Here is a 25,413-nt window from a genome sequence, read left to right on the forward strand (position 1 = left end):
AGGTTGTTACTACTTATCACAAGTCTCCAGAAAGGTAACATTTTGCATTGCTCATAGTTCTACTTCAAATGCTTAGATATTTTTTGGATTTAAATGCTCTGAAAGGTTTTTAGAATTTGTAAAAGATTGGCTCCATTTGTGGAGAAGTGGCCTATCTACAAAGATATATATATAAAACACACACGTACACACTTTGAAGTCAGAACCCCTAATACTGCTGAACTGTAGTAGAACAGTGTGCCAAATTACTGCTTCAGGAGGTCAGCAAATACAGTCTAAATACTCAAAGGCAATATCCTGTCTGTAAGCTCTTGATCTGCCAATTAAACTAAAAAGTTCAAGTGTACTTTTTCTAAATGCAAGGTCTCGGATGGAGAACAGATCTGAAAATACTAGTTTGAAAATAGGGATGAATGCTTTGAGATTAAACGTTCTCTCTGTAATCACTGATTCTACAGGGAGCACTGAATGAACAAATAGTAAGTTCCACAGAGCCCACAGAGATGTTAAGAACATTTTTATCTCACACTTCCCTTTACTTATATGGGTGTCAAATAAGTACAGTACAGTATAATGGTTAGGAGGAAGGACCCTGGTGCCAGGCTGCCTCAGATCAATTCCTAGCTCTGCCACTTACTAGTTATTTGTATTTGGAGTAGTCAGTTACTAACCCCTGCGTGCCTTAATACCTCATCAGTAAAATGAGGATAATAATATCTATCTCATATGGTTGTTGTGTACGTTAATACAGGTAAAGAACTTAGTTTTTGCCTGGCAGATGGTAAATACTATATAAGGGTCACTATATTACTACCCATATTACCCATATTACTACCATCAATACTATCACACAAGAAGAATGGGAAATAATTTTCGTGTCACTATCGCTCTGAGGCCTCTGTGCTCCTAGGTACTGAGGTTACTGACTCAACAAGGATATAAGCTATCTTCAAGCAAAAAGAAAATTGTTAATTAGTTAGACAGCACACAAGAATCGAAAAAACAGGTGGATATATGTATATGTATAACTGATTCAGTTTGCTGTACACCTGAAACACATTGTAAATCTATACTGCAATAAAAATTTTTTAAAAAGAAACAAAAGAAACCTTATAGTACAACTTTCTTTGAAATAAATAAATCAACAAAACAGCCCTCTTAAAAAAAAAACAAAACCAAAAAACAAAAGAAAACAACACACAGAAAATATATGAATAGAGCCATAGAGAAAGAACTAGCTTTGCCTTTAACTAACTCATTTATCTGTGCCTGACAAGAGAACTGCATTCTTATACCTGAATATTGATGGAATCTTAAATCATAGGGTGTTCTTTTCCCTGTATCTTGAACAAGACTTCCTTCAAACATTAGACCACAGTATACAGTAGGGTATACTGTATACTGTGGTCTTCTGTGCAAATTAAGAAAACTAAAGGAGGGAAAAAGAATTAATAATTGTGTGTGCCTCTCCTTCTTTTCCCACAGCCTTCAGTTGGCTCTATTGAAGCTTAGATTCCAAATGATCCAATGTTAAAGAATCAAGCAACAACTTGATTTTGCCAAAAGAGGACTTCTGACCTCTGTAAATAGATTCTCATTTTTAACACTGAGATAAACGTTAAGAAAATGTATAGTTGCAAATGTATAATTACCAGCCCCCACCTCCAAAAAAGCCAAAATGTAAACATCTCCACCAGCACATTCTATCAGATATGTAGATAAATTTGAAGATATATTTTCATCCTGTGTTCTGCCTTTAGGTGTATTTTCTAGAGCCCCTTAAAATGGCCAGTTTTAACAGATAAACACATAAACATAAATCAAACAGAGGGGACTTCCCTGGTGGCGCAGTGGTTAAGAATCTGCCTGTCAATGCAGGGGACATGGCTTCGAGCCCTGGTCCAGGAAGATCCCACATGCCGCGGAGCAACTAAGCCCGTGTGCCACAACTACGGAGCCTGCGCTCTAGAGCCCGTGAGCCACAACTACTGAGCCCACATGCCACAACTACTGAAGCCCACGCACCTAGAGCCCATGCTCTGCAACGAAGAGAAGCCACCACAATGAGAAGCCCGAGCACCACAACAAAGAGTAGCCCTCTGCTCGCAGCAACTCAAGCAGCAACAAAGACCCAACACAGCCAAAAATAAGTAAATAAATTTATTAAAAGAATAATAATAAATCAAACAGAAGGTAATCCTAGAACTAAGCTCACCTTATTTGCTGAAGGAAGTAGCCTAATGTACTGTTTATGGTATATATACAAATGTCAATGAATATCAGGAAGAAGAGCATTAATGGTTTAAAAAAAAACAGAGCTCTTGCTGGTAGAGTGAACAAACTAAAACTTGTAAATGAATCTTGGTTAACAATGTAAACTGTCATCTCTGAGTGACCTGTTAACCCTTTGTTTCCTGTACCATCAGATTAAAAGAAACTGAGCATAAAGATATAGGTGATACAAACTAGGTATCTGATGATAAAAGAATTATTGTTAACTTTTAGGTATAATATGCTTTTATGGTTATGTTAAAAAAAGAGTTCTTAACTTTGAGGTATACAGTATTTTGAAGTACATACAAATGAAAGTATATGATGTCTTTTTTAAAAAAAAGAAATCAGGGGACTTCCCTGGCAGTCCAGTGGTTAAGACTTCACCTTCCAATGCAGGGGGAGTGGGTTTGATCCCTGGTCGGGGAGCTAAGATCCCACATGCCTCAAGGCCAGAAAACCAAAACGTAAAACAGAAGCTATATTGTAACAAATTCAATAAAGACTTTAAAAATGGTCCACATCAAAAAAATCTTTAAAAAAATAAATTTTAAGAAAGAAAAAAGAAATAGGAGCTGCACAGGTAAAGGATTAGTGGTTGCCAGAGGTGGGGACATGGGGTGGGCAAACAGACGAAGGCAGTCAGAAAGCACAAACTTCCAGTTATAAAATAAATAAGTCACAAGGCTACAATGTACAGCATGGTTAATAATACCTCTATTGCATATTTGAAAGTTGCTAAGAGTAAATCTGAAATTTCATCCCAAGGAAAAAATAATTCTGTAACTATGAGTGGTGATGGATGTTAACTATACTTATCATGGTGATCATTTCACAGTATATACAGATGTCAAATCATTTTGTTTACACCTGAAACTAATATAATGTTGTATGTCAACATTTATACCTCAATTAAAAAAATATTAGAGGTAATTCAAGGCTATGTCTATAATGATGTTGCTTCACTCTTTTCCAATATAATATGACTTCTTTTGACAGGTACTGATATGCTGTTATAGTTGTGTTTACAAATGACGAGGCAGCTTGTGATCATAGTAACTGTGTATTTTAAAATTTTACTCATAACTTGTTAACAAGCAAGAAGGCAAGGGTAGATGAAGGCATATGTAAAGTATATCTATACCTGCACTGTACAAGAGCAAGAATGATGCTGAGAAAATATTTGTTAATAACGACACAAGAGGTATGGATCACTGAATCAAATACACAGCTATGATGCAAGTAAAATTCACAATGCACTACTTATATTATAACATTGTTTTATGCTTTATTTTGCTTTAACAGAAAAAAAGAAAGTTTATATATTATAAATCAACTATACTTCAATTTAAAAATTAATTCGTTTTAAGTTTATGATGACTGGGGTCTGCGTTCCAATAGTGGGGGAGGAAGGACAGATTATAATTGGAACAAGATTAGACAAGTGTTCATAATTATTGAGGCTAGGTGACAGATATATGGGAGTTCAACTACTATTCGCTCTATTTTTTTATATATTGGGAAATTTCCATAACAAAAGGAGTCTAAAAATTCTTGGAAGCACTTCACACCTATTAGGATGGCTATTATTAAAAAAACAAAACAAAACAGAAAATAACAGATGTTGGTGAGGATGTAGAGAAATTGGAATTCCTGTGCACTGTTGGTGGGAATGTAAAATGATGCAGCTATGGAAAACAGTATGGCGGTTCCTCAAAAAATGAAAAGTAGAATTACCATATGATTCAGCAATTCCACTTCTCGGTATGTACTCAAGAGAACTGAAAGCAGGGAGTTGAACAGATATATATATACACCCATGTTTATAGCAGCATTTTTCACAACAGCCAAAAGGTAGAAGCAACCCAAGTGTCCATAAGAGATAAATGGATAAACAAATGTGTTCTATACTTACAATGGAAGATTATTCAGCCTTAAAAAGCAAGGAAATTCTGACATGGATGAACTTGCTATGACATGGATGAACCCCAAAGACATTATGCTAAGTGAAGTAAGCCAGTCATAAAAGGACAAATATTATGATTCCCCTTATATGACACACATAGAATAGTCAAATTTTGAAACAGAAAGTAGAGTGGTGGTTGCCAGGGGCTGGGGCAGAGAGGAATGGTAGCTTAGTGTATAATGGGTACAGAATTTCAGTCTGGGAAGAGGAAAAAAGTTCTGGAGATGGAGAATGATAATGGTTGCAGAACATCCTGAATGTGCTTGCCACTGAAATGGTTGGCAAAATGGTAAGTTTTATATATTATGTATATTTTTCCATAACTTTAAAAAGACTTGATGATAGGTTTTAGATACAATGAGAAACCAGTGAAAATTAGCAAAATAAAATAAAAATGTCAAAGATTTGTTGAATTTTTCAATTCTTTTGAATATATACCCAGAAGTAGAATTGCTGAATCATATGGTATTTTTCAAAATTATTGCGAGGGCTGGTAGTGCCCTATTTCTTGAACTGAGTTGTGGTTACACAGGTATTTTCACTTTTTGATAATTTATTGAACTGTGCAGTTATGAATTATGTGTTTTATGGTGCACATTATTTATCAATTAAAATGATACTGCTAAAAAAAATCATACTGCTAGGCCAAAAAGCAAAAACAGAGCAATATTTTATATATTTGCATTAAGGATAAATATCTAAACAAACCTAGAAACCAATCAGCTTTATAAATGTCACATTTGGTCCATATTCTTATTGTAAATGCCACAATTGGGCTTATAATTTTATTACCTGTCTAGAAAGCATCATTCCACGAGAACAGGTTTGTAGCTGACTGCCTGACATTTTGTCTATTTTCCATCTTTAATTATAGTTTCAGTGTGACTCTACCTATAGCATAGTCAGCTCCAGGTGCTAGAAAAACTAAAAGGATCTGTGTTATCTTTTAAAGGCAGCACTTCACTCTGTTCCATTTCCCGTTCTCCCAGAGGACACCTGTGATCTGTGTACATAGAAATGACTAGATAAAATGCTTCTCTGCACAAATCATATTTCGACAATACTAAGGGAACTCTGGCCTCTTTGTAAGACTTGATAACTGAAATACGCTGAGAAATTGCAGGTTTAACCTACTTAGCCAATTATCAACAAAACTGGCTTATCTCAGCAAACATTTACTGAGAGTCTACTGTGTGCCAGGTACTCTGCAAGACATTAGGAATGCAAAGACTTAGAAAGAGTCCTTGTCCTCAAGGAGTCCAGCTAGCTAGAGACACAAATATACTATAAGGAGATAAGTGATATAAAGTTTATAAGAGAGAGATTAAAGATTGACTTACAATCTTCTCTAAATATCATGATCATTAAACATTTAATGTTCTAGGTATTTAACTGGGTACTATAGGGAAATAATGCCTCTTTGTCTCACCTCTATTGAGAGTTTATTTTCAGACTGAAAAAATTCTGAAAAAAGGCTACAAGGCCGAAATAACCCAAACTCTCCAAACCAACAGAGCTCAAGTGCCCAGAGGAGCTAATGAAGGTGAGGGAAATCTACAACAGAGACCTAGAGGAAAACCAGCAGAATCTAGAGCTGTGGTTGTTTGTAAGCCGGAAGTGAATTAGTCCATCAGGGGATGCTTGGTAACGCCTAGAAACATTTTTGTTGTCACAATTTGGGGGTGGGGATGCTACTGGCGTCTAGTCGGTAGAGGCCAGGGATGCTGCTAAACATCCTACGATACACAAGACAACCCCCTGCCCCCACAACAAAGAATTATCCAGCCCCAAATGTCAAGAGTCTCAAAGTTGAGAAACCCTGATCCAAAGAAATTTCACCTCGGAGAAACAGCCCAAAAATCTGTACAGCCAAAGGTCCCACTCCTTGAAGCTCCAACCTTTGGGGTTGGCATGCGGTAGGATGGCCCTAATGAGTGTGCTAACCAGCAGAGACACTGGGCAGATCCTGGAGCTCTGTCCAAGTGCTGGCTGGCTATGATGCACCAACACAGCTGTCTACAAGCAAAAGGAAAAGCTACCCCCCACTAGTTTGGTTCCATCCTCTCAAGTTATCTTCCCCCTTTTGACTTCATTTACTTCCTAATCCAAATTAGATGCTGACGCCCTTCAATCCCTTTCTTGCTTCTAGGGATTACACCTGCCTTGAAAACCACTATCTTGGACTATGCATCAATATAACTATCCATCCACCTTCTCTGCTGGCTGCCCACCACTGCTCCATGGATATCTCCCTCACTGAGATCACTAACGAACCCTGACTGTCAAGTATAACATTCTTCTGCTAAGCTCTCAAAACATGTAATGGAAATACAACAATCTGATACTCCTGAGCTCTCCTTCATAAATCATACTCCTTTGGGGACTTCTCTGGTAGCCCAGTGGTTAAGAGTCCTCATTCCAATGCAGGGGATGCGGGTTCAATTCCTGGTCAGGGAACTAAGATCCCACATGCCATGAGGCAACTAAGCCCATGCGCTGCAACTACTGAGCCACAGCCACAACTGGAGAGAAGCCCATGCGCCGCAACAAAAGATCCTGCATGCCACAATGAACATCCCGCATGCCGCAACTAAGACCCAATGCAGCCAAATAAATAAATAAAATAAAATTCTAAATAAATAAATAAATCATTCTCCTTTGGGACTTCAAATGGCACCATCTTCTCCAGGTTTTCTTCCTATCTCACTGGACCTTCCTCAGTTTACTTTACTGAGGCCAGCCACTGATCTATTAGCAACGTCTGTTATGGGAACAATATGGAGAAATGGCAGCCTTTATGTCATCTACCTGCCATTTCTGTACTATAAACTTTCTCTGGGTGACCCCCATGGCTTCTACAACCATTTTTTGTGCTGATAACTCCCGAAATCCTATCTGCAATCTAGTTCTCTCTCATGATGCTAGAACTGTACATTTAACTGCCTAGTGGACATTTCCATCATCTATGACAGGTATATAATATAGTGATGAAGCGGTTAACAGTAAGGACTCTAGAGTCTGCTTGCCATGATTTAAATCCTGGCTTCACAACTTACTAGCTATGTAACCTTGGGCAAGACAGTAACCTCTCTGTGCCTCATAGTCCTTACTTATAAAGTAAGGATAATCTTAAATCTACCTCAAAGGATTATTGTAAAAATTAAATAAATGATACAGCAAAGCATATGGAATAGGCCTGCCCTATAGGAAGCAGCAATAAATGTTAGGTAGCTATCATCATCATCATCACCCCAAACAGGCACGTGAAACCTGCTATGTCCAAACTGACCTCCTTATCTTCTAACCCATACTTGAGTGAACCACCTCGACACTCAAACCGAAAATCTTTAAGTGATCCTAGTATCTCTGTCTCTCTCCCCTCACATTTCCAATCTGTCTCAACTTCTATTCACACAAGTTCCTAAAATTATCTCAAAGCTTATCACCATTACATCTCCCACTGCCATTACATCAATTGAAGGCTTCATGATTTCACAGCTGAACTGTTCCATCAGCTTCCTCATTGATCTTCCTTCCTTTAGCGTATAACCGTTCCAATTTAGTCCACGCTGCAGCCGGTGATCTTTCTAAAATGAAAATATGGCTTCACGCAGCCCCAAACTCTTTAGCACCACCTCTAACGAAAGCCTGCCTTGAGATCTCTCCCCAATCCTCCCCCATCCATGCTTGTCCTCCATGTTTCCATAATACCCTGTATTTACCTCTATCACAGAATTTCTTGTACCTGTGAAGTATTTTGATCTCCCCAACTAGACTACAAGTTCTGAGGGAAGACTGTATTTTATCTCTAGTCTCAGCACCTGGTACAGTGTCTAATACATGGAATATACTAAGTTAGTACTCTGTGCCAGAGGTACAGAGTGCCAGATCTTATGCTAAGAGTTTCACACCCTATGAAATTATGTTGCCTCATTTCACCAGTGAGGAAATAGAAACGTAGACACATTAGGTAACCTGCCTGGAGTCACACAGCTAGTTAGCGGCAGAGACAAACTTTGAATCCATGTCTTCTAACTTCACAATCAGTGCTCTTTTCCCATTATGTTGCTAATCTCTGCGCTGTACAGATCAGCTTTGTGACTTTGGAAAGTCAGTTTTCATTTCTGGAACCTCAAGTTCCTCATATCTAGCATCCCGTCCGGTTCTAATAACCCGAAGCTTCAGGAAAAGTTTTGGCATAGGAGGATAAAAGGAAATTTTTTTTTTTTTAAGATGTTGACACTCGCCAGAAAGTTGATTTTCCTTTTTGATTAAAGGAATTTGAATTTGGTTATTCAACTGAAGAGATGTTGAAGAGTAGAGAAAAAGTCAGTCTCTTGTCTAACTTTTCTTTAATAAAGGGATACCTTTTTAAAAAATTTACACTTCACTACATTGGAAACAATGGATTAGCTGAAGGAATATCATGGCAGGCAACTACTCCTTTTAGCTTTGTTTAGCAGAGATTCAACTGCAGACACGGTGAATAAACAGCCAGGTTAAGATGCCCAGGAAGCAGGAGAACGAGTACCTTGACCTGTTCAGTCAGTCTGGTAAAAGGAGTGGTTTGGAATTTATAGTGCCAATCATGACTTTTATTTTCTTATGGCTATCTCTCTTCAAAGGAAAAGGGATTAGAATCACATAAAGCTAGGCTTATCAAATTAAGAAGTGCACACAGGGCTTCCCTGGTGGCACAGTGGTCCGCCTGCCAATGCAGGGGACACAGGTTCGATCCCTGGTCCAGGAAGATCCCACATGCCACGGAGCAACTAAGCCCATGCACCACAACTACTGAGCCTGCGCTCTAGAGCCCGTGAGCCACAACTACTGAGCCCGCATGCCACAACTACTGAAGCCCGCGCGCCTAGAGCCCGTGCTCTGCAACAAAGAGAAGCCACCGCAATGAGAAGCCTGCATACTGCAACGAACAGTAGCCCCTGCTCGCCACAACTAGAGAAAGCCCACGCATGGCAACAAAGAGCCAATGCAGCCAAAAGTAAAATAAAATAAAATAAATAAGAAAAAAGAAGTGCACACAGCGAGTTCCCTGGTGGCCTAGTGGTTAGGATTCTGGGCTTTCACTGAAGTGACCTGGGTTCAATTCCTGCTCAAGGAACTGAGATCCCACAAGCCTCACAGCACAGCCAAAAAAAAAAGTGCATACATAATGTTTGTGATGTATTCTTCCAGAGCTTCAATTACTTGGTGGCAACAAGAATTTGAAACATTTGTACGTCTGAATAAATATAGACAGATAAGAACAGAGAATGCAAAATTAGCACGTACTTGTAAGTTAAAATGAGAAACTTTGCAATGCGGAGTCTATGCTGTGGCTGCTTCGAAGTCCACCTGCAGGGGTTCTCTGGTGGTCCAGAGGTAAAGAATCCACCTTCCAATGCAGGGGACAGAGGTTCACTCCTTGGTTAGGGAACTAACATCCCACATACCGCGGGCAAACTAAGCCCACACACCACAACTACAGGGCCCACGCGCCCTGGAGCCTGTGCGCCACAACTAGAGAGAATAAACCCGCAAGCCACTACTAGAGAGAAGCCCGAGCACTGCCAATGAAGAGACCGCGTGCTGCAACGAAAAGATCCCGCGTGCCACAACTAAGACCCGACGCAGCCAAAAATAAATATAAAATTTAAAAAAAAGAAAAGCAAAACGTTAAAAAAAAAAAGTCCACCTGCAAACACTGATGAAGCATGGATATTAGGAAATTCAGAGATAACGTAACCAGTCTTATCACCTAAATTTTATGTTGAGAATACTGAGGCTCAGAGAGCTCCCCTGGCCATATAGTTGATGGTAGTGGAGGCAGGACTAAAGCCTAGATGCTCTGCCTATAACCCAAGCTGTTTCTGCTGCCTCTTATCAGTAGAAGTTTTATCGTCATTTGACTCTGGTCTGTTTGCTTCCTTGAAGTAATGAATTCCTACTGAGGCGGAATTAAATTCAAGAAGCTGAGGAGAATACAGCTACCATACTCTTGAGAACCTTGAAGGGGTTCAGTGTAAGTGTGACAGAAAGCTAGAAATACGCACACAGACAATGCCATGTGACTATAATGCTGAGACAGAAACAAAAGGGCTACTTTGAGAAAAAAACAAAGTTAATGATAAAGTTTCTATTTTGTGGCCATCTTTACAGCCTCAAGATTGGCCCACTTTTGATGGTTTGAGTGATATTTTCTCTTAGGATAGCTATGATAGAGTATAACAGCTGAGATGCTCCATTATTTGGAGGTATATGTCTAAGTTAGGGAGAGGAGAATAGCATAATAGAACCAGAAAATCCAGGTTCAAATCTGGCTCTATAGCCCAGTTAGCCTTCATCTGTCAGGTTATTTAAGTATCTAACTTTCCTTTGCCTCAAGTTTGCCTCTGTAAAATGGGGATAATAACAGCATCTACACTCCTCACTGGGTCATTCTGAGGATTAGAGTTAATACACGTAAAATATTTGGAACTGTGCCAGGCAGATGGTAAGCAGTACGCAAATGCTTGATATTACCTATATTTAATTGCTGGTGGTTAAAAAACATTTTCCTTGGCTCTTTGAGATAAGTTCCCTGACTAGGGTTCGAAAGGAGAGAAACAAAAAATACCGGAGCTGAAAGGAGCTTTAGACACTGAGACAAACAGACACTGTATGGCCCACAAAGCCTAAAATATTTACTATCTGGACTTTAATGAGTCTGCCGATCCCTGATCTAATCCAATCAGTTTCCCCTCCCTAACATATCCAAAGAGGAAATTAAAGCCCAGAGAGGGGGGGGCTTCCCTGGTGGCGCAGCGGTTGAGAATCCACCTGCCAATGCAGGGGACACGGGTTCGAGCCCTGGTCTGGGAAGATCCCACATGCCACGGAGCAACTAAGCCCATGCGCCACAACTACTGAGCCTGTGCTCTAGAGCCTGTGAGCCACAACTACTGACCCCATGTGCCACAACTACATAGGCCCATGCGCCTACAGCCCGTGCTTCACAACGAGAGAAGCCACTACAATCAGAAGCCCGCGCACTACAACGAAGAGTAGCCCTCGCTCTCCACAATTTAGAGAAAGCCCGTGCGCAACAAACACCCAACACAGCCAAAAATAAATTAAAAAAAAAAAAAAAAAAAGGCCCAGAGAGGGGTAGTAACTTTCCAAAGTTATATATACAGTGAGCTAGTAGCAAAGCTGGGACTAAAACCCAGTTTTCCCAGTAAATAAAACTGCCTACCAGGCTAAATAAGTGGGCTAAATGAAAACCTTAAAGACTGACTATAAATTAGGAGAGAATACTGGCACCTGAAGAGTTAGGCAAATCACCTAATCGGAATCAACAGGTATTTATTGAATACTATAAGCCTAGGCATCAGTATTTTTTTAATGCTCTCTAGGTGATTCCAATGTGCAGCTGAAGGTAAAAACCATTGTTACAAGTATCGTACTAGGCAGAAAGACGTTAAAGAAAACAGAGAGAGCGAGCTAGGAAACTGGGTAGCTAACCAAAGGTATCCAGACCTAAGTAAGCCTGGACAATGCAGGATCCCATGCTTAATCTGCATCTACCTGCATAAATGTGTAGGAGACCCCAAGGGGAGAGCAACATGCACAGTGAAGGCAAGGAGGCTCAGGATAGATCTTCATTCACACTAGAGAATCAACAATACCTTTTATTCACATCTGTAAATTCCAACAGTTCAATGGATTTTAAACTTCAGATGTCAACTCTTTCTAAAAGAATACTAAAACTAACTTGTACTCCTAAAAAGTGTATAAGAATATACAAATTAAAAACCTTTTTTGGGCTTCCCTGGTGGCGCAGTGGTTGAGAGTCCGCCTGCCGATGCAGGGGACACGGGTTCGTGCCCCGGTCTGGGAGGATCCCACATGCCGCGGAGCGGCTGGGCCCGTGGGCCATGGCTGCTGAGCCTGCGCGTCCGGAGCCTGTGCTCCGCAACGGGAGAGGCCACCACAGTGAAAGGCCCGCATACCTCAAAAAAAAAAAAAAAAAAAAACCTTTTTTGTTTTTTGGAAGAACCTAGGGGCAGGACAGGAATAAAGATGCATATGTAGAGAATGGACTTGAGGACATGGGGAGGGGGAAGGGTAAGCTGGGACAAAGTGAGAGAGTGGCATGGACATATATACACTACCAAATGTAAAACAGATAGCTAGTGGGAAGCAGCCACATAGCACACGGATATCAGCTTGGTTCTTTGTGTCCACCTAGAGGGGTGGGATAGGGAGGGTGGGAGGGAGACGCAAGAGGGAGGAGATATGGGGATATATGTATATGTATAGCTGATTCACTTTGTTATACAGCAGAAACTAACACACCACTATAAGCAATTATACTCCAATAAAGATGTTAAAAAAATAAAAACCTTAATATGGCAAAAAAAATTCATAAAAGTCAAAACACAAATGACCAACTGAAAAAATATTTCCAACTCATGAGACTGGACAAAGGGTTAAAACTCATAATACACAAAATGCTCTTACAAATTGATAAACACAAAAATGAAAAACATTATAAAGAAGTAGGCATAATAGGTATTGAACAGGAAATTCAAAAAAGAAAAATACAAATGGCCAATGCACCCTTAAAGAGACAATTTACCTCAGAAATGAAATTTAAAGAAAATCCATTTCTTGTCTACTAGACTGACAACAATGAAAAGACTGATAACACACAGAATTGCAAGGGTACAGGGAAATAGACATACTACCGGTACAAACTTTTTTGAAAGCAGTCTGGCAATATGTATCAAAATGTAATGTGCGCAGCTCAAACAAAAAGAGAAGGGACCCAATTTAAAAACAAGCAAAGGACCTGAATAGACATTTCTCCAAAGAAGATACATAAACGGCCAACAAACACATGAAAAGATGCCCATTAGTCACTAGGGAAATGTAAATCCAAACCACAATGAGATACCACTTTCACACCCACTAGGATAGCTATAACTTTTTTTTTTTTTAGGTAAATAAGTGTTGGAGAAGATGTGGAGAAACTGGTGTCCTCATACATTGATGGTGGGAATGTAAAATGATGTAGCCGTTGTGTAAAACAGTTTGGCAATTTCTCAAAAAGTTAAACACAAAATTACCAACCATATGACGCAGCAATTCCACTCCTAGGTATATACCCCAAAATAATTTAAAACACATACTCAAATACATTACACATATGTCCATAGCAGCACTATTCACAACAGCCTAAAGGTGCTAATGTCCATCAACAGATGGACAAACTGTGATCAATACATACAATGGAATATTATTCAAGCATGGAATGAAGCACCAATACACGCTACAACCAATGTAAGTGAAAGAAGACAGCCATAAAAGGTCACATATTGTATGATCCCATTTCTATGAAATATCCAGAACAGGTAAAATCTATAGAAACTAAAAGCAGACTTGTGGCTGTCAGGGGCTGGGGGGGAGGGGAAACTCAAAATAGTGGCTTAATGAGTACAGGGTTTTCTTTTGTGGTGATGGAAACGTTTTGGAACTAGATAGAGGTAGTAGTTGTTGTACAACACTGTGAACGTACTAAGTGCCAATGAATTGTTCTTTTCTAGTTTTTCTTTTGGCTACACGGCACAGCATTTGGGATCTTAGTTCCCCAACCAGGGATTGAACCTGTGCCCCCTGTCCAGGGAAGTCCCTGAATTCTTCATTTTAAAATGGTTAATGTTATGTGAATTTAACCTCAATAAGAAAAATAATATAAAGTAAGCATATACTCTTGGGACTTCCCTGGCAGTCCAGTAGTTAAGACTTTGCCTTCCAGTGCAGGGGGTGCGGGTTTGATCCCTGGTCAGGGAGCGAAAATCCCACATGCCTAAAGGCCAGAAAACCAAAACATAAAACAGAAGCTATATTGAAACAAATTCAATAAAGACTTTAAAAATGGTCCACATCAAACAAACAAAAAAATCTTAAAAAAAAAAAAGTATATACTCTAATAAAGCTCTTAGAAAACTGGAATAAGAAAGTAACATGTACATCCTCTCATCCAGCAATCCCATTCCAGAAATTTACCCTGAAGAGAGAATCACACAAATGCAGAGATGTTTGTGCAAAGATGTTCATCTCAGCATCATTTATTAAAGCAAAAAAAAAAAAAAAAACCAGAAAACTAAACCTACTAAATGTCCTTCAGCAGAAACCTGGTTAAGTAAATTATGATACACCTATAAAATGGAATACTACACAGAGATTAAAAACAATAATGTAGAAAGTCAGACAGCTTACACTATCAAATTTCAAGACTTATTATAAAGCTACAGTAACTAAAGACAATGCAATACCGGCAAAAGAACGGACACACAGATCAATGCAACAGATGAGAGGCACCAGAAGTAGACCCACACAAATACAGTCAACTGGTCTTTGACAAAGGTGCAAAGGCAATTCAATGGAGAAAGGACAGTCTTTCAAAATCAGAGCTGGTACAACTGGACATTCATACGTATCTTACACCTTTTATAAAAATTCACTCAAAACAGATCACAGGCCTAAATGTAAAATGAAAAGCTATAAAACTCATATACAGGGCTTCCCTGGTGGCGCAGTGGTTGAGAGTCTGCCTGCCGATGCAGGGGACACGGGTTCGTGCCCCGGTCCGGGAAGATCCCACATGCTGCAGAGCGGCTGGGCCCGTGAGCCATGGTCGCTGAGCCTGCGCGTCCGGAGCCTGTGCTCCGCAGCGGGAGAGGCCGCAACAGTGAGAGGCCCGCGTACCGCAAAAAAAAAAAAAAAAAAAACAAATGCTGGAAAGAATACAAAGAAACAAATTCTCATTCACTGCTGGTAGGAATGCAAAATGGTACAGTCATTTTGGAAAATTGTTTAGTAGTTTCCTATAAAGTTAAACCAGTCCTGTAAAGTTAAACCACTAACTATGTTTATAATAGCTTTCTTTACAACTACTAAAAACTTGACACTCAGATGGCCTTTCACAGGTCAATGAACATATTACGTACAATGGAATAATACTCGACAACAAAGAGAAATGGACTCATGCAACAACACTGAAGAATTTAAATGTATTTTGCTAAGTGAAAAAAGTCAGACCCCAAAAGCTGCATGTTGAATGACTCCATGTATGTGACCTTCTGGAAAAGGCAAAACTACAGGGACAGAAAACAGATCAGTGGTTGCCAAAAATTGGTGTAGGTAGAGGAGTTGACTACAAAGAGGCCACATAAGGCAATTTTTAGAGTGATGGAAGCATTCAGTATGGTACTGTGATGGTGCATATCTGACTCTCTCCATTTGTAAAAACCCACAGAACTGTGCACAACAATGAATGCACTCTACTGTACGCAAATTAAAAAAAATAATAGCCAGAATGTCTGAAGAACCAGGACAGAACGCAGACTTCAATAACTGAATCTAATTATATTACAAGTGTATGACATAACCTCACTGGAGGGGGGGTGGGGAGGAGCTGACCGAAGTAACTTTGTAAAACAATGTTATGACTAGATACTATATGGCTAAAATGAACAAAAAGAACTGAACACAAACATCATACTGTAGTTGGTAAATTTGTCCTCACAGTATTAACTACTTAAACTACTTTACAGGTTGTACAAATAAAATATTTGTAGACAAGGAGAGCCAGGTTCCTTACTCTGAGAAAGAAGTCACAAATAAGCAAGAAGGGAAGATTAATATAAACCCTGTGATGGAGCAGAGTCAGAGATATCAGTATAAATTCATGTTTATTTTAATATACATACAGATAGATACAGAAATATAGATATTTGTGTATATGTGAATTAGTGTATATACATATGTTTCCTAGCAACAAGCACACTTAGCACCCAGCTCTTGGTATCTAAATACCATTCACCAAAAAAAGGAGCCAAGGGGACTTCCCTGGTGGCACAGTGGTTAAGAATCCGCCTGCCAATGCAGGGGACACAGGTTCAAGCTCTGGTCCTGGAAGATCCCACATGCCGCGGAGCAACTAAGCCCATGCGCCACAACTACTGAGCCTGTGCTCTGCAGCCCACGATCCACAACTACTGAAGCCCGTGTGCCACAACTACTGAAGCCTGTGTGCTTAGGGCCTGTGCTCCATAACAAGAGAAGCCACCACAATGAGAAGCCCGTGCATCGCAATGAAGAGTAGCACCCGCTTGCCGCAACTAGAGAAAGCCCGCATGCATCGCAATGAAGAGTAGCACCCGCTTGCCGAAACTAGAGAAAGCCCGCACACAGCAACAAAGATCAAACACAGCCAAAAATAAATAAGTAAATTTAAAAAATAAGAATAAAAAGGAACCAGGGCTCCTTGGAGAAATGGATGATTCTAGGACTGGAGCAGGACAAATGTAAGTTGAAAGCATCTTGTAGTGCCAGAAAGGAAGTGCTAAACAAACAAATATGGGGCACGCCAAAGGACACAAGAGTCAACATGAAAGAGCACCCAATAACCAAGCTGAAATAATTTGAGCAATAAAATAAATAACTTAGCACTGGATTATAACCCAAGAAATAAAATACATATCCCTACTGATGTAAGTAAATAGGGGAGAGAGGACAAATCTCTGCAAAAGAATTTCAATTAATAAAAGTAGAAGGACTTCCCTGGTGGCGCAGTGCTTAAGAATCCGCCTGCCAATACAAGGGACACGGGTTTGATCCCTGGTCCAGGAAGATCCCACATGCCATGGAGCAACTAAGCCCATGCGCCACAACTACTGATCCTGTGCTCTAGAGGACATGAACCACAACTACTGAGCCCTCGTGCTGCAACTACTGAAGCCCATGCGCCTAGTGTCTGTGCTCTGCAACAAGAGAAGCCACCGTAATGAGAAGCCTGCACACTGCAACGAAGAGTAGCCCCCACTCACCGCAACTAGAGAAAAGCCCGCGTGCAGCAATGAAGACCCAACGCAGGGACTTCCCTGGTGGCGCAGTGGTTAAGAATCTGCCTGCCAATGCAGGGGACACAGTTTCGAGCCCTGGTCCGGGAAGATCCCACATGCCGCGGAGCAACTAAGCCTGTGTGCCACAACTACTGAGCCTGCGTTCTAGAGCCCGCAAGCCACAACTACCGAGCCCGCGTGCTACAACTACTGAAGCCCTCGCGCCTAGAGCCCATGCTCCGCAACAAGAGAAGCCACCTCAATAAGAAGCCCACGCACCGCAACGAAGAGTAGCCCCCCGCTCGCCACAACTAGAGAAAGCCCGCGTGCAGCAATGAAGACCCAACACAGCCAAAAATAAAAAGATAATAAATAAATTTATTTTTAAAGAAAGACCCAGCACAGCCAAATAAATAAATAAAGACCCCAAACATACACATAATTTAAAATAAAATAGAAGTAGGAGGAATGAAGGAAATTACCACAATAATTATAGCAGGAAAGATTCATTGATAAATGTTAAAATTAGGAGGTGAAACTTTAAGGAAAAACAAGATATCTGCATTGCCTCAAGCAACTCCCCTGAAATATTAATTACTGTGGTGCTTTTAACATATGCCCACAAATTCTTTGATAGTCCTCCCTTCAGGATGTGGAGTTTAAATCCCCTCCGGTTCAATGTGGGATGGACTTAGCAACTCATTTCCAACAAAGAGAGTATAGAAAGGAAAAATAGGGATTTCCCCAGCGGTCCAGTGGTTAAGACTCCGAGCTTCCACTGCATGGGGCGCAGGTTCGATCCCTGGTCAGGGAACTAAGATCCCACATGTCACACGATACAGCCAAAAATAAATAAATAAATTTTTAAAAGTGAAAAGAAAAAGATTTAACTTTACAGTAGAGGAAGCTGGCAGACAAAACCTAAACCAAATGATCAAGGTTAACATCACTAGTTGATGTTAAATCATGCTGACATTATACCCTGATATGATGCAATGAGAAAGGTACTTCACCTCTGTGGTACGCCTTCTCAAAATCCATAATCATGTGAAACCATTAGACAAACCCAAACTGAGAGACAATCCACAAAACAGCTGACCAGTACACTTCAAAAAGTAGCAAAGTCATGAAAGACAAGGAAAGACCAAGAAATCTGTCACAGATTGGAGACAAGCAGACATGAGGACTAAATGTAATATGGTATCCTACATTGGATCCTGAAACAGAAAAGGGACATCAGTAGAAAAACTGGTAAAATCCAAATGAAGCCTCCAGTTTAGTTAAGAGTATTGTGCCTGTGTCCATCTCTCGGTGTTGATAAATGTGCCATGATGATACATTAATTTTAGAAGAAGCTGGGTGAAGAATATATAAGAACTCTCTGTACTATCTTTGAAACTCTTGTGTAAATCTTATAATTACTTCAAAATTTAAAAACTAACAGTAATGTAGAACAGGGTTCCTCAACCTCAGTACAATATATTCTCTGTTGGGAGGAGCTGGTTTATGCATAGCAGGATGTTCTGCAGCATTCCTGGCCTCTACCCACTAGACGCCAGGAACCCACCTTTCCATTTGTTACAACCAAAAACGTCTCCAGAGATTGCCAAGTGTCCCCCGGGGGGGCAAAATTACCCCAGATAGAGACCGAGATGAGGGTTCAAGAAAGTAATTTTTGGGGCTTCCCTGGTGGCGCAGTGGTTGAGAGTCCGCCTGCCGATGCAGGGGACACGGGTTCGTGCCCTGGTCCGGGAAGATCCCACATGCCGAGGAGCAGCTGGGCCCGTGAACCATAGCGGCTGAGCCTGCGCGTCCGGAGCCTGTGCTCCGCAGCGGGAGAGGCCACAACAGTGAGAGGCCTGCGAACCGCAAAAAAAAAAAAAAAAAAGAAAGTAATTTTTGGTAGGGGTGAGATAATAATAGGGCCTACCTAATAAGGTTGTGGTGAGGATATTAAATGAGATAATATATGGCAAACTTCTAGAACACTGCCTGACATATATTTTATTATTGTTATTATTTTCAGTATTATTATTATTCATGGTACAGTGGTAAGAGCTTGAACTCTGGCTGACACAATGAGGAAGGAGCAGCGGTGAAGTTCCAGCCCAGAAGTAGGGCCCCAAAGGTAAGCAAAGAGACAAACAGGACCCTGGTCTGATTCAAACTTATCTAAAGAATCCAACAAACTATACAGGAAACCACAACCAGTTCAGTTAAGCCATACTAGAGTATATGCAAGCACATAGGTGAATTCCTATATACCCAAATAACTTAACACCCCTCAAACATACATTCCTTCTTGAAGAGGAGCTGTTTCAACACCCTGCCCCAAGCACTGAAACATCAGGGCAGCACCTCATCCTCACAAATCTGAAACTGCAAGTCCCATTTGTGCTCTCCTATGGTTTCCCATTTAGCTAGTAGTCACTTCTCTTTCCTTACATAACATGGGAGGTTTGACTCTAAAGTTCTTCCCACAGCTGCAAAAAAACTGAATATATATGTACAACCCACCCAAGCTTAATACTGTAGCCAAAGGAAAACCAAATTCACTCACAACGGATCTGAACACAGGGACCTAGAAATTTATATTTTTTTAGATGAGTCAAAAATTTTGAGATCTCCTCTGGCCTACTCTCAAGCTCAGTCCTGTAAAACACTGCCTCTGTAAGTTGTGGAAAGTAGCCTCTGGATAGCCCTCATTTCTCCTAGTTAACAGATGTTTCTAGCTTTCATTTTCATGTCCTAGTAAGCCACTGTGATCCACTATCCCATCTCTACTTTCATATCTCTCCCCCATGCAACCCAGATCTCCCTTGAGCACTAGCAAACAGTCCTTTGGTAAAAAAACACTGCTCCTAAATTATGTTCCAAAGCAGACAAAGAATGCAGAACTCCACATTTATTAGATGACACATAGCCTGCTTACTAGTCAGACTGCCAAAAATAATTTGCTTCCCCTCTTGTAGGTTTAGGCAAACACAAGGGAACTGTGCTCCTACGTATGACTACTGCTTCTCCACAGGACTTGAAGAACTAAGGCATTAGAGATACTTCCTCTCTATAAACCCAAGTAGAACACTCTGTTCATTTTCTCTTGGCATATAGTTGGTAGTCTGTATTTCCAGGCAGCCATTGTACATCTTTTGGCAAGTGCCTTCAAATTTCTCAGTACAATGTTTCATCCAGTCACTGAAGGCAATGCATTGTACCTTAAATTTACATGCCAAGGAAAAGACTCAGACTGAAAAGAAGACCTTCAGTATCATCTTCCTGCAATATATCAGACACTACACACGAGTTAGAAGACCCAGATCCAATTCCCAGGTGCGCAAGTGTCTTGCAGTGTGATCTCTAGTCTGCTCTTTAATCTTTCTGCACCTCAGTTTTTCCATCCTGGAAAACAGGGATTGTATTACCTGTCCCTCCTTGAATTTAGACTCTTACTGCTAGCTGAGAATATTTATGCTTCTACAACTTGTGAAACTGGGGTTTGGAAAACTCAGAAAATTAAGCACAAAATGTTTCTCACTTTTGTCAGACCTACCATGAAAAATCCACAGTTGAGCCCAGCAGAAGTCCCTAAGCAAGTAATCCCTCAGAAAGTTAGTTCTGACTTCCCACTCAACAGACCACTGACACAAGAATGAGAAGTGAGAGGCCAGGCAGGACCTCAGGTGCTACATGGCTAAAAAAGCAAGTCATTGTCTATTATGTTCCCTGACAGTATTATCACCCTAGACACACTACCCTTAACACTCCATTGTGGTTTTATCTCAAGGAAGCTACCTCAATACTTAGAGCACTTACTTCTTCAATGTTTACCAAAAAACAAGCACTTTCCCTGGATGGGAAGTGCCCTGCTGGTATTGCCTTGGGATGACCCTACAGTTAAGGTAGGACAAAGGGATAACAAAAGAAGTATGAGGTGCAAAAGAAGTTAAGATTTAAGGCAGTGTTTTACAATCCTTTCTGAGTTACCGGTACAATTCTGAAATACAAAACTCTGGGCAGCATTCCAAAAGAGATTATTAAAATTCAAATACTGGTTTTTAGAAAGATCAATTTGGAAACTTGAAAAACCTTTCTAATTATCCACTTTCCATTAGGTCCCCCTTTAGTCTGCGTGGCTGTCACAACAAGGAAGTTTACTGCTCTGTCTAGGCTCTCCACAAGGCCTAGTTTCCCTCTGTTCCACTAAACACTGCCTTTGGTATCTTCGAATTATTGACATTAAATTATATCTCAGCTGAAGTAAGTTTCAGGCCCCTAGCAATGTATCACATGGCCAACACTCAGCTCGAGAGATATCACTATGAATTCACACTAAGATCCACGATATGAATCCTAAAATACATTTTATACCCTGATCAAAATGTAGCACACTCCTGTGAAGGATCAGTGTCATACAAGTTAAGAAATACTCTCTAATAATTGAATCCCACAGCTCCTGCCTCATTTAAAGGGATAACTTTGTGTATAGATAAGGCAGGCACTGAGCGTGGAAAGTAGAGACCGATGTCCAACTCCAGGTCTGCTACTTACTGTAAGACCTTGTACCTGTTTCCTTAACTGTGAAGTGATAATAATGTCTACCTTACAAGGTTATTGTGAGGATAAAAAAGCATATGTAAGCATTTTATAAACAGTGCTATTCAAATTTAAGTTATTATTCTGCCTGTGGATTTAACTAAAGCTGAAAAAGTTCTTTTAAGAAGCTGGTTAGGGACTTTCCTGGTGGCGCAGTGGTTAAGACTGCCTGCCAATGCAGGGGACATGGGTTCAAGCTCTGGTCCGGGAAGATCCCACATGCCACGGGGCAACTAAGCCCGAGCACCGCAACTACTGAAGCCCGTACGCCTAGAGCCCGTGCTCCGCAACAAAGGGTAGCCCCCGCTCTCTGCAACTAGAGAAAGCCTGTGTGCAACAACAAAGACCCAACACAGCCAAAAATAAATAAATTAATTAATTAAAAAAAAAAAAAGAAGCTGGTTAACTCCAACATTAAGAATGTCATTTGTTCACATGCTTACAAAAATTTTCTGAGTCAACCTCAAGTCACTGAAAAGCATTATCTCCTTCCATTGGCTAAAGAGCAAGCAGAGTAGCACTACCCTACGAGGGGCATGGTAAGCAAGGGGAGAAATGAAGAACTGCGTATACCCACAGTGAATGGGGCAGAGATACTTCATTTCATTATTTGAACTGAAAAGTAAACATCAAAGGTCAAAGTTTTCCAACGGGTCTGAGAGGAATATATCCATGTTATGAATATTAAACACAACCTACTGCCAGTTCAGAAAGCTCAATTATCTTCAAAGTGTTTTTCACGCATTAATTAATCCTCACGGCATCCCATGGATGAAAGAAATTTAATTTTCATATTCTAGTTATTTATAACAACAGGAAGAATCTAAATGGATCGTGATGTGCCATTTTGATAAGACAGGTCAACAAATGTTTCATCAAATGTTAAGGATCTACCGTATCATCAGCACTATATAAGGCACAAAGTGTCTAACTGATGTGGCCTATTTCACATCGAGCAAGACCTCTAGCAAGCTCAATCTTATGGTACACAGCTATGCGTAAAGAAACATTTCTGAATAACGGATAACAGCAATTACAGAGCTATAACCAATCCTTATTGCCAGAAGCCGCTAATTTACTTAAAAACATTTGTAAAATTAAGATGTTTTATTGAGAACGCTTTCCTGACAAGGACTATGTGTGGTACATGAGGAAGAGGCAGAAACAGGGAGCAACAGTGTGTTGTGTTGTTTTAAATAGGATTGTCAGAGGCCTCAATAAGATGACATCTAAGTAAAGACCTTAACAAAGAGAGGAAGCAAGCCAAGTGCTTATGTAGGGGAAGACATTCCACCAGGCAGAGGGAACCTCTGAGTGTAAGAGTCCTAACATGGGATCATACCTGCTGCATTCTTCACACACCCACTAGACTTTCCCCATGGATGTCCTGCTGCAACCTCCACTGTGCCCCGCCAGATCTTCCTGACTTCCAGGCTCACCATACTCTCCCAGGCACACAAACCTGAAACACACTGTTAGCACTGCTCTCTTCTTTCCACAATCAGTAACCAACTCATACTGTAACATGATACTACCTTCAAAATGTTACATCTTTCTCTTCCATTCATTCCCACTAAAATACCAGCCCCAAATTACAAAACATTAAGACTGCAATGGACCTTAGATATTATCAGTGAAACGCCATCTTACCGAAGCCCGTATTACCCAAGTCTCGGAAGTATCAAGCCAAAGATCTATTATTACTACGTTCTTGGATTTTTGTTTTTGGTTGCCCCTCCCACCCACCCCCAAATTCAACTCATCAGCATACTGCTCACAAATGAATGCTTCTTACACAGTCTCCATCATGTTACTCATCCCCCATTCCACACTACCTACAATACCTGTTAAATAGTCTCCTTTCACTGTCCTACATGCACACTAAGTTCACTTCACCTTCTAAATCTTCATTCACATTCCTTCCTTGATACGATGCCTTTTCTTCTTTATCTATCTAAAACTCACCTATCCTTCAAGTCCCTTTTCACAGAGCTTTCCACGACTATATCAGCTTTCACTGATTTCTCTCTTCTCAGAAATTCTATGGTTCATCATAAGATCTACCACGGTAGTCTCCCTCCTCCCCACCTCCCATCCCCACCCCTTGCAAAGCATCATCAATAACTCACTTCAAACACGTATTAACTTGCTTTGTTTCATGTTTACCTGGACTAAAACTCCTTGAAGACAGGGATTGCAGTTTTGTCTCTCCAAAAGGGCCTTGCAGAAAATAGCACCTAATCATATTTTTAGCACTTACTGTGTGCCTGATATTGTATTAAGTGCTTTACATATTTAATCTCATTTAACCATCACATTGATATTATTCTTCCTCTTTTACAGAAGAAACAAAGACATGAAGACGTCAGGCTGAGGTTGCATATCTTAGAAAAGGCAAGGCTGGGATTTGAGCTGAAGTCCGCCTCTCAAAGCCAGCACAAAGCAGAGGTTGTGAACAAAGGTTTGTTGAATTATCCTAATCATCTGATGTGTGTTGATGGTCGTGTCATCCCACATGAATTAATGAGGGTGGAAACCATGCCCAGAGTTTACGGGGTACAGTGGGGAGAAGGACTGCCCCTTCCTGCTGAACACCCATCAGGTGCTAGGTTCAGCACCGGGCATTTCACCGAGCATCTCATTTACACCGTGAAAACTCTTAACTTGTAATTCCTCCATCGGAGATTTACCCCAATGTCACCCATCCTCAATCGGAGCACAAATGCTCCCAGGTGTGATGTGCACACACTCCTTCTGGGCCTCCCTGTGGCTCCAGGAAGAGGGCAAAGCCTGCTGATTCCCATTAGACGGTAAGTTAAAAATCTCAGCATCATAAAGCATTTGCCAAGTGCCTGGACTTTTTCAGGACAGGCCACCCTGCTCTTCTTTCTAACACTCATGTTCTCACTTATTAAGCACCAGAGCCCTGTGAAGTAGGCGGCATTTTCTCCACTTCTCAGATAAATAACGTCCCCCCAAACCGACGCTGTTTAGGTCACGTGGCCGATGGCAGATGAGGGAAGAGAATCCAGGTCTCCTGACTATCCACCCTGCTTCATTCCCTCAGCAGACACTCGTAGATGGTAAATGATTTATCCTGGTGTCGCTGGGAACTCTAAATAGCAACAGCTCTGGAATAATTTTCCTTCAAAAGGTATATAATGGACACCTATAGGTCAACCTTATATGTTCAAATACCATCTCCACGTATTCCCTTAGTGACACAGAGATAGTCGTTTCACCTCCCTAGGTGAATTCCCTCATCGGTAAATGGAGATAATAACAGTACCTACACCAAACAGTAATATCCTGAGAAGTAAATGAGATGATGGCAGTGAAACACCTGGCACGATGTCCGGCATATAGTGGGCGCCTAGGAATTATGGGTGCCCTTTCCCGGCCCCCTCCGTCCCACAAGCCTCGGGGTTCACCCACTACCATTAAGCGACAGGGTATCCACTCAGCCAGAGGCCCACGCACGGCCTCCGGTTTACCAGGCTGGGGACAGCCGCACTGTCATACCTGCATGGAGTCAGCGCTGACGATCTCGCCACCGAGCCGCTGGCCTAGCTGTAACGCCAGCGTGGATTTGCCGGTGCCCGTGGCCCCGAGAATTACTACAAGAGGCAGTGTCCGTTTTAGGCCCCGGAGCCCAGGGCCCGCAGACACAGCTCGTGCAGCCGCCACCGCCGCCAT

The 25,413-nt window shown here is 40.9% G+C and overlaps 1 protein-coding gene across 3 annotated transcripts in view; it reads right to left on the reverse strand.

Moving 5' to 3' along the window:
- The window catches only part of TRIT1 (tRNA isopentenyltransferase 1), a 42,722-nt gene extending 17,309 nt beyond the window's left edge, over positions 1 to 25,413 (reverse strand). For all 3 annotated transcript variants that reach the window (XM_065879672.1, XM_065879664.1, XM_065879657.1), the window contains exon 1: positions 25,240 to 25,413. In XM_065879672.1, coding sequence (XP_065735744.1) covers positions 25,240 to 25,413 — 174 coding nt within the window. The remainder of the gene's footprint in view (positions 1 to 25,239) is intronic.

Source organism: Phocoena phocoena, chromosome 1 (genome assembly GCF_963924675.1).
Source record: "Phocoena phocoena chromosome 1, mPhoPho1.1, whole genome shotgun sequence".
Lineage (NCBI taxonomy): Eukaryota > Metazoa > Chordata > Mammalia > Artiodactyla > Phocoenidae > Phocoena > Phocoena phocoena.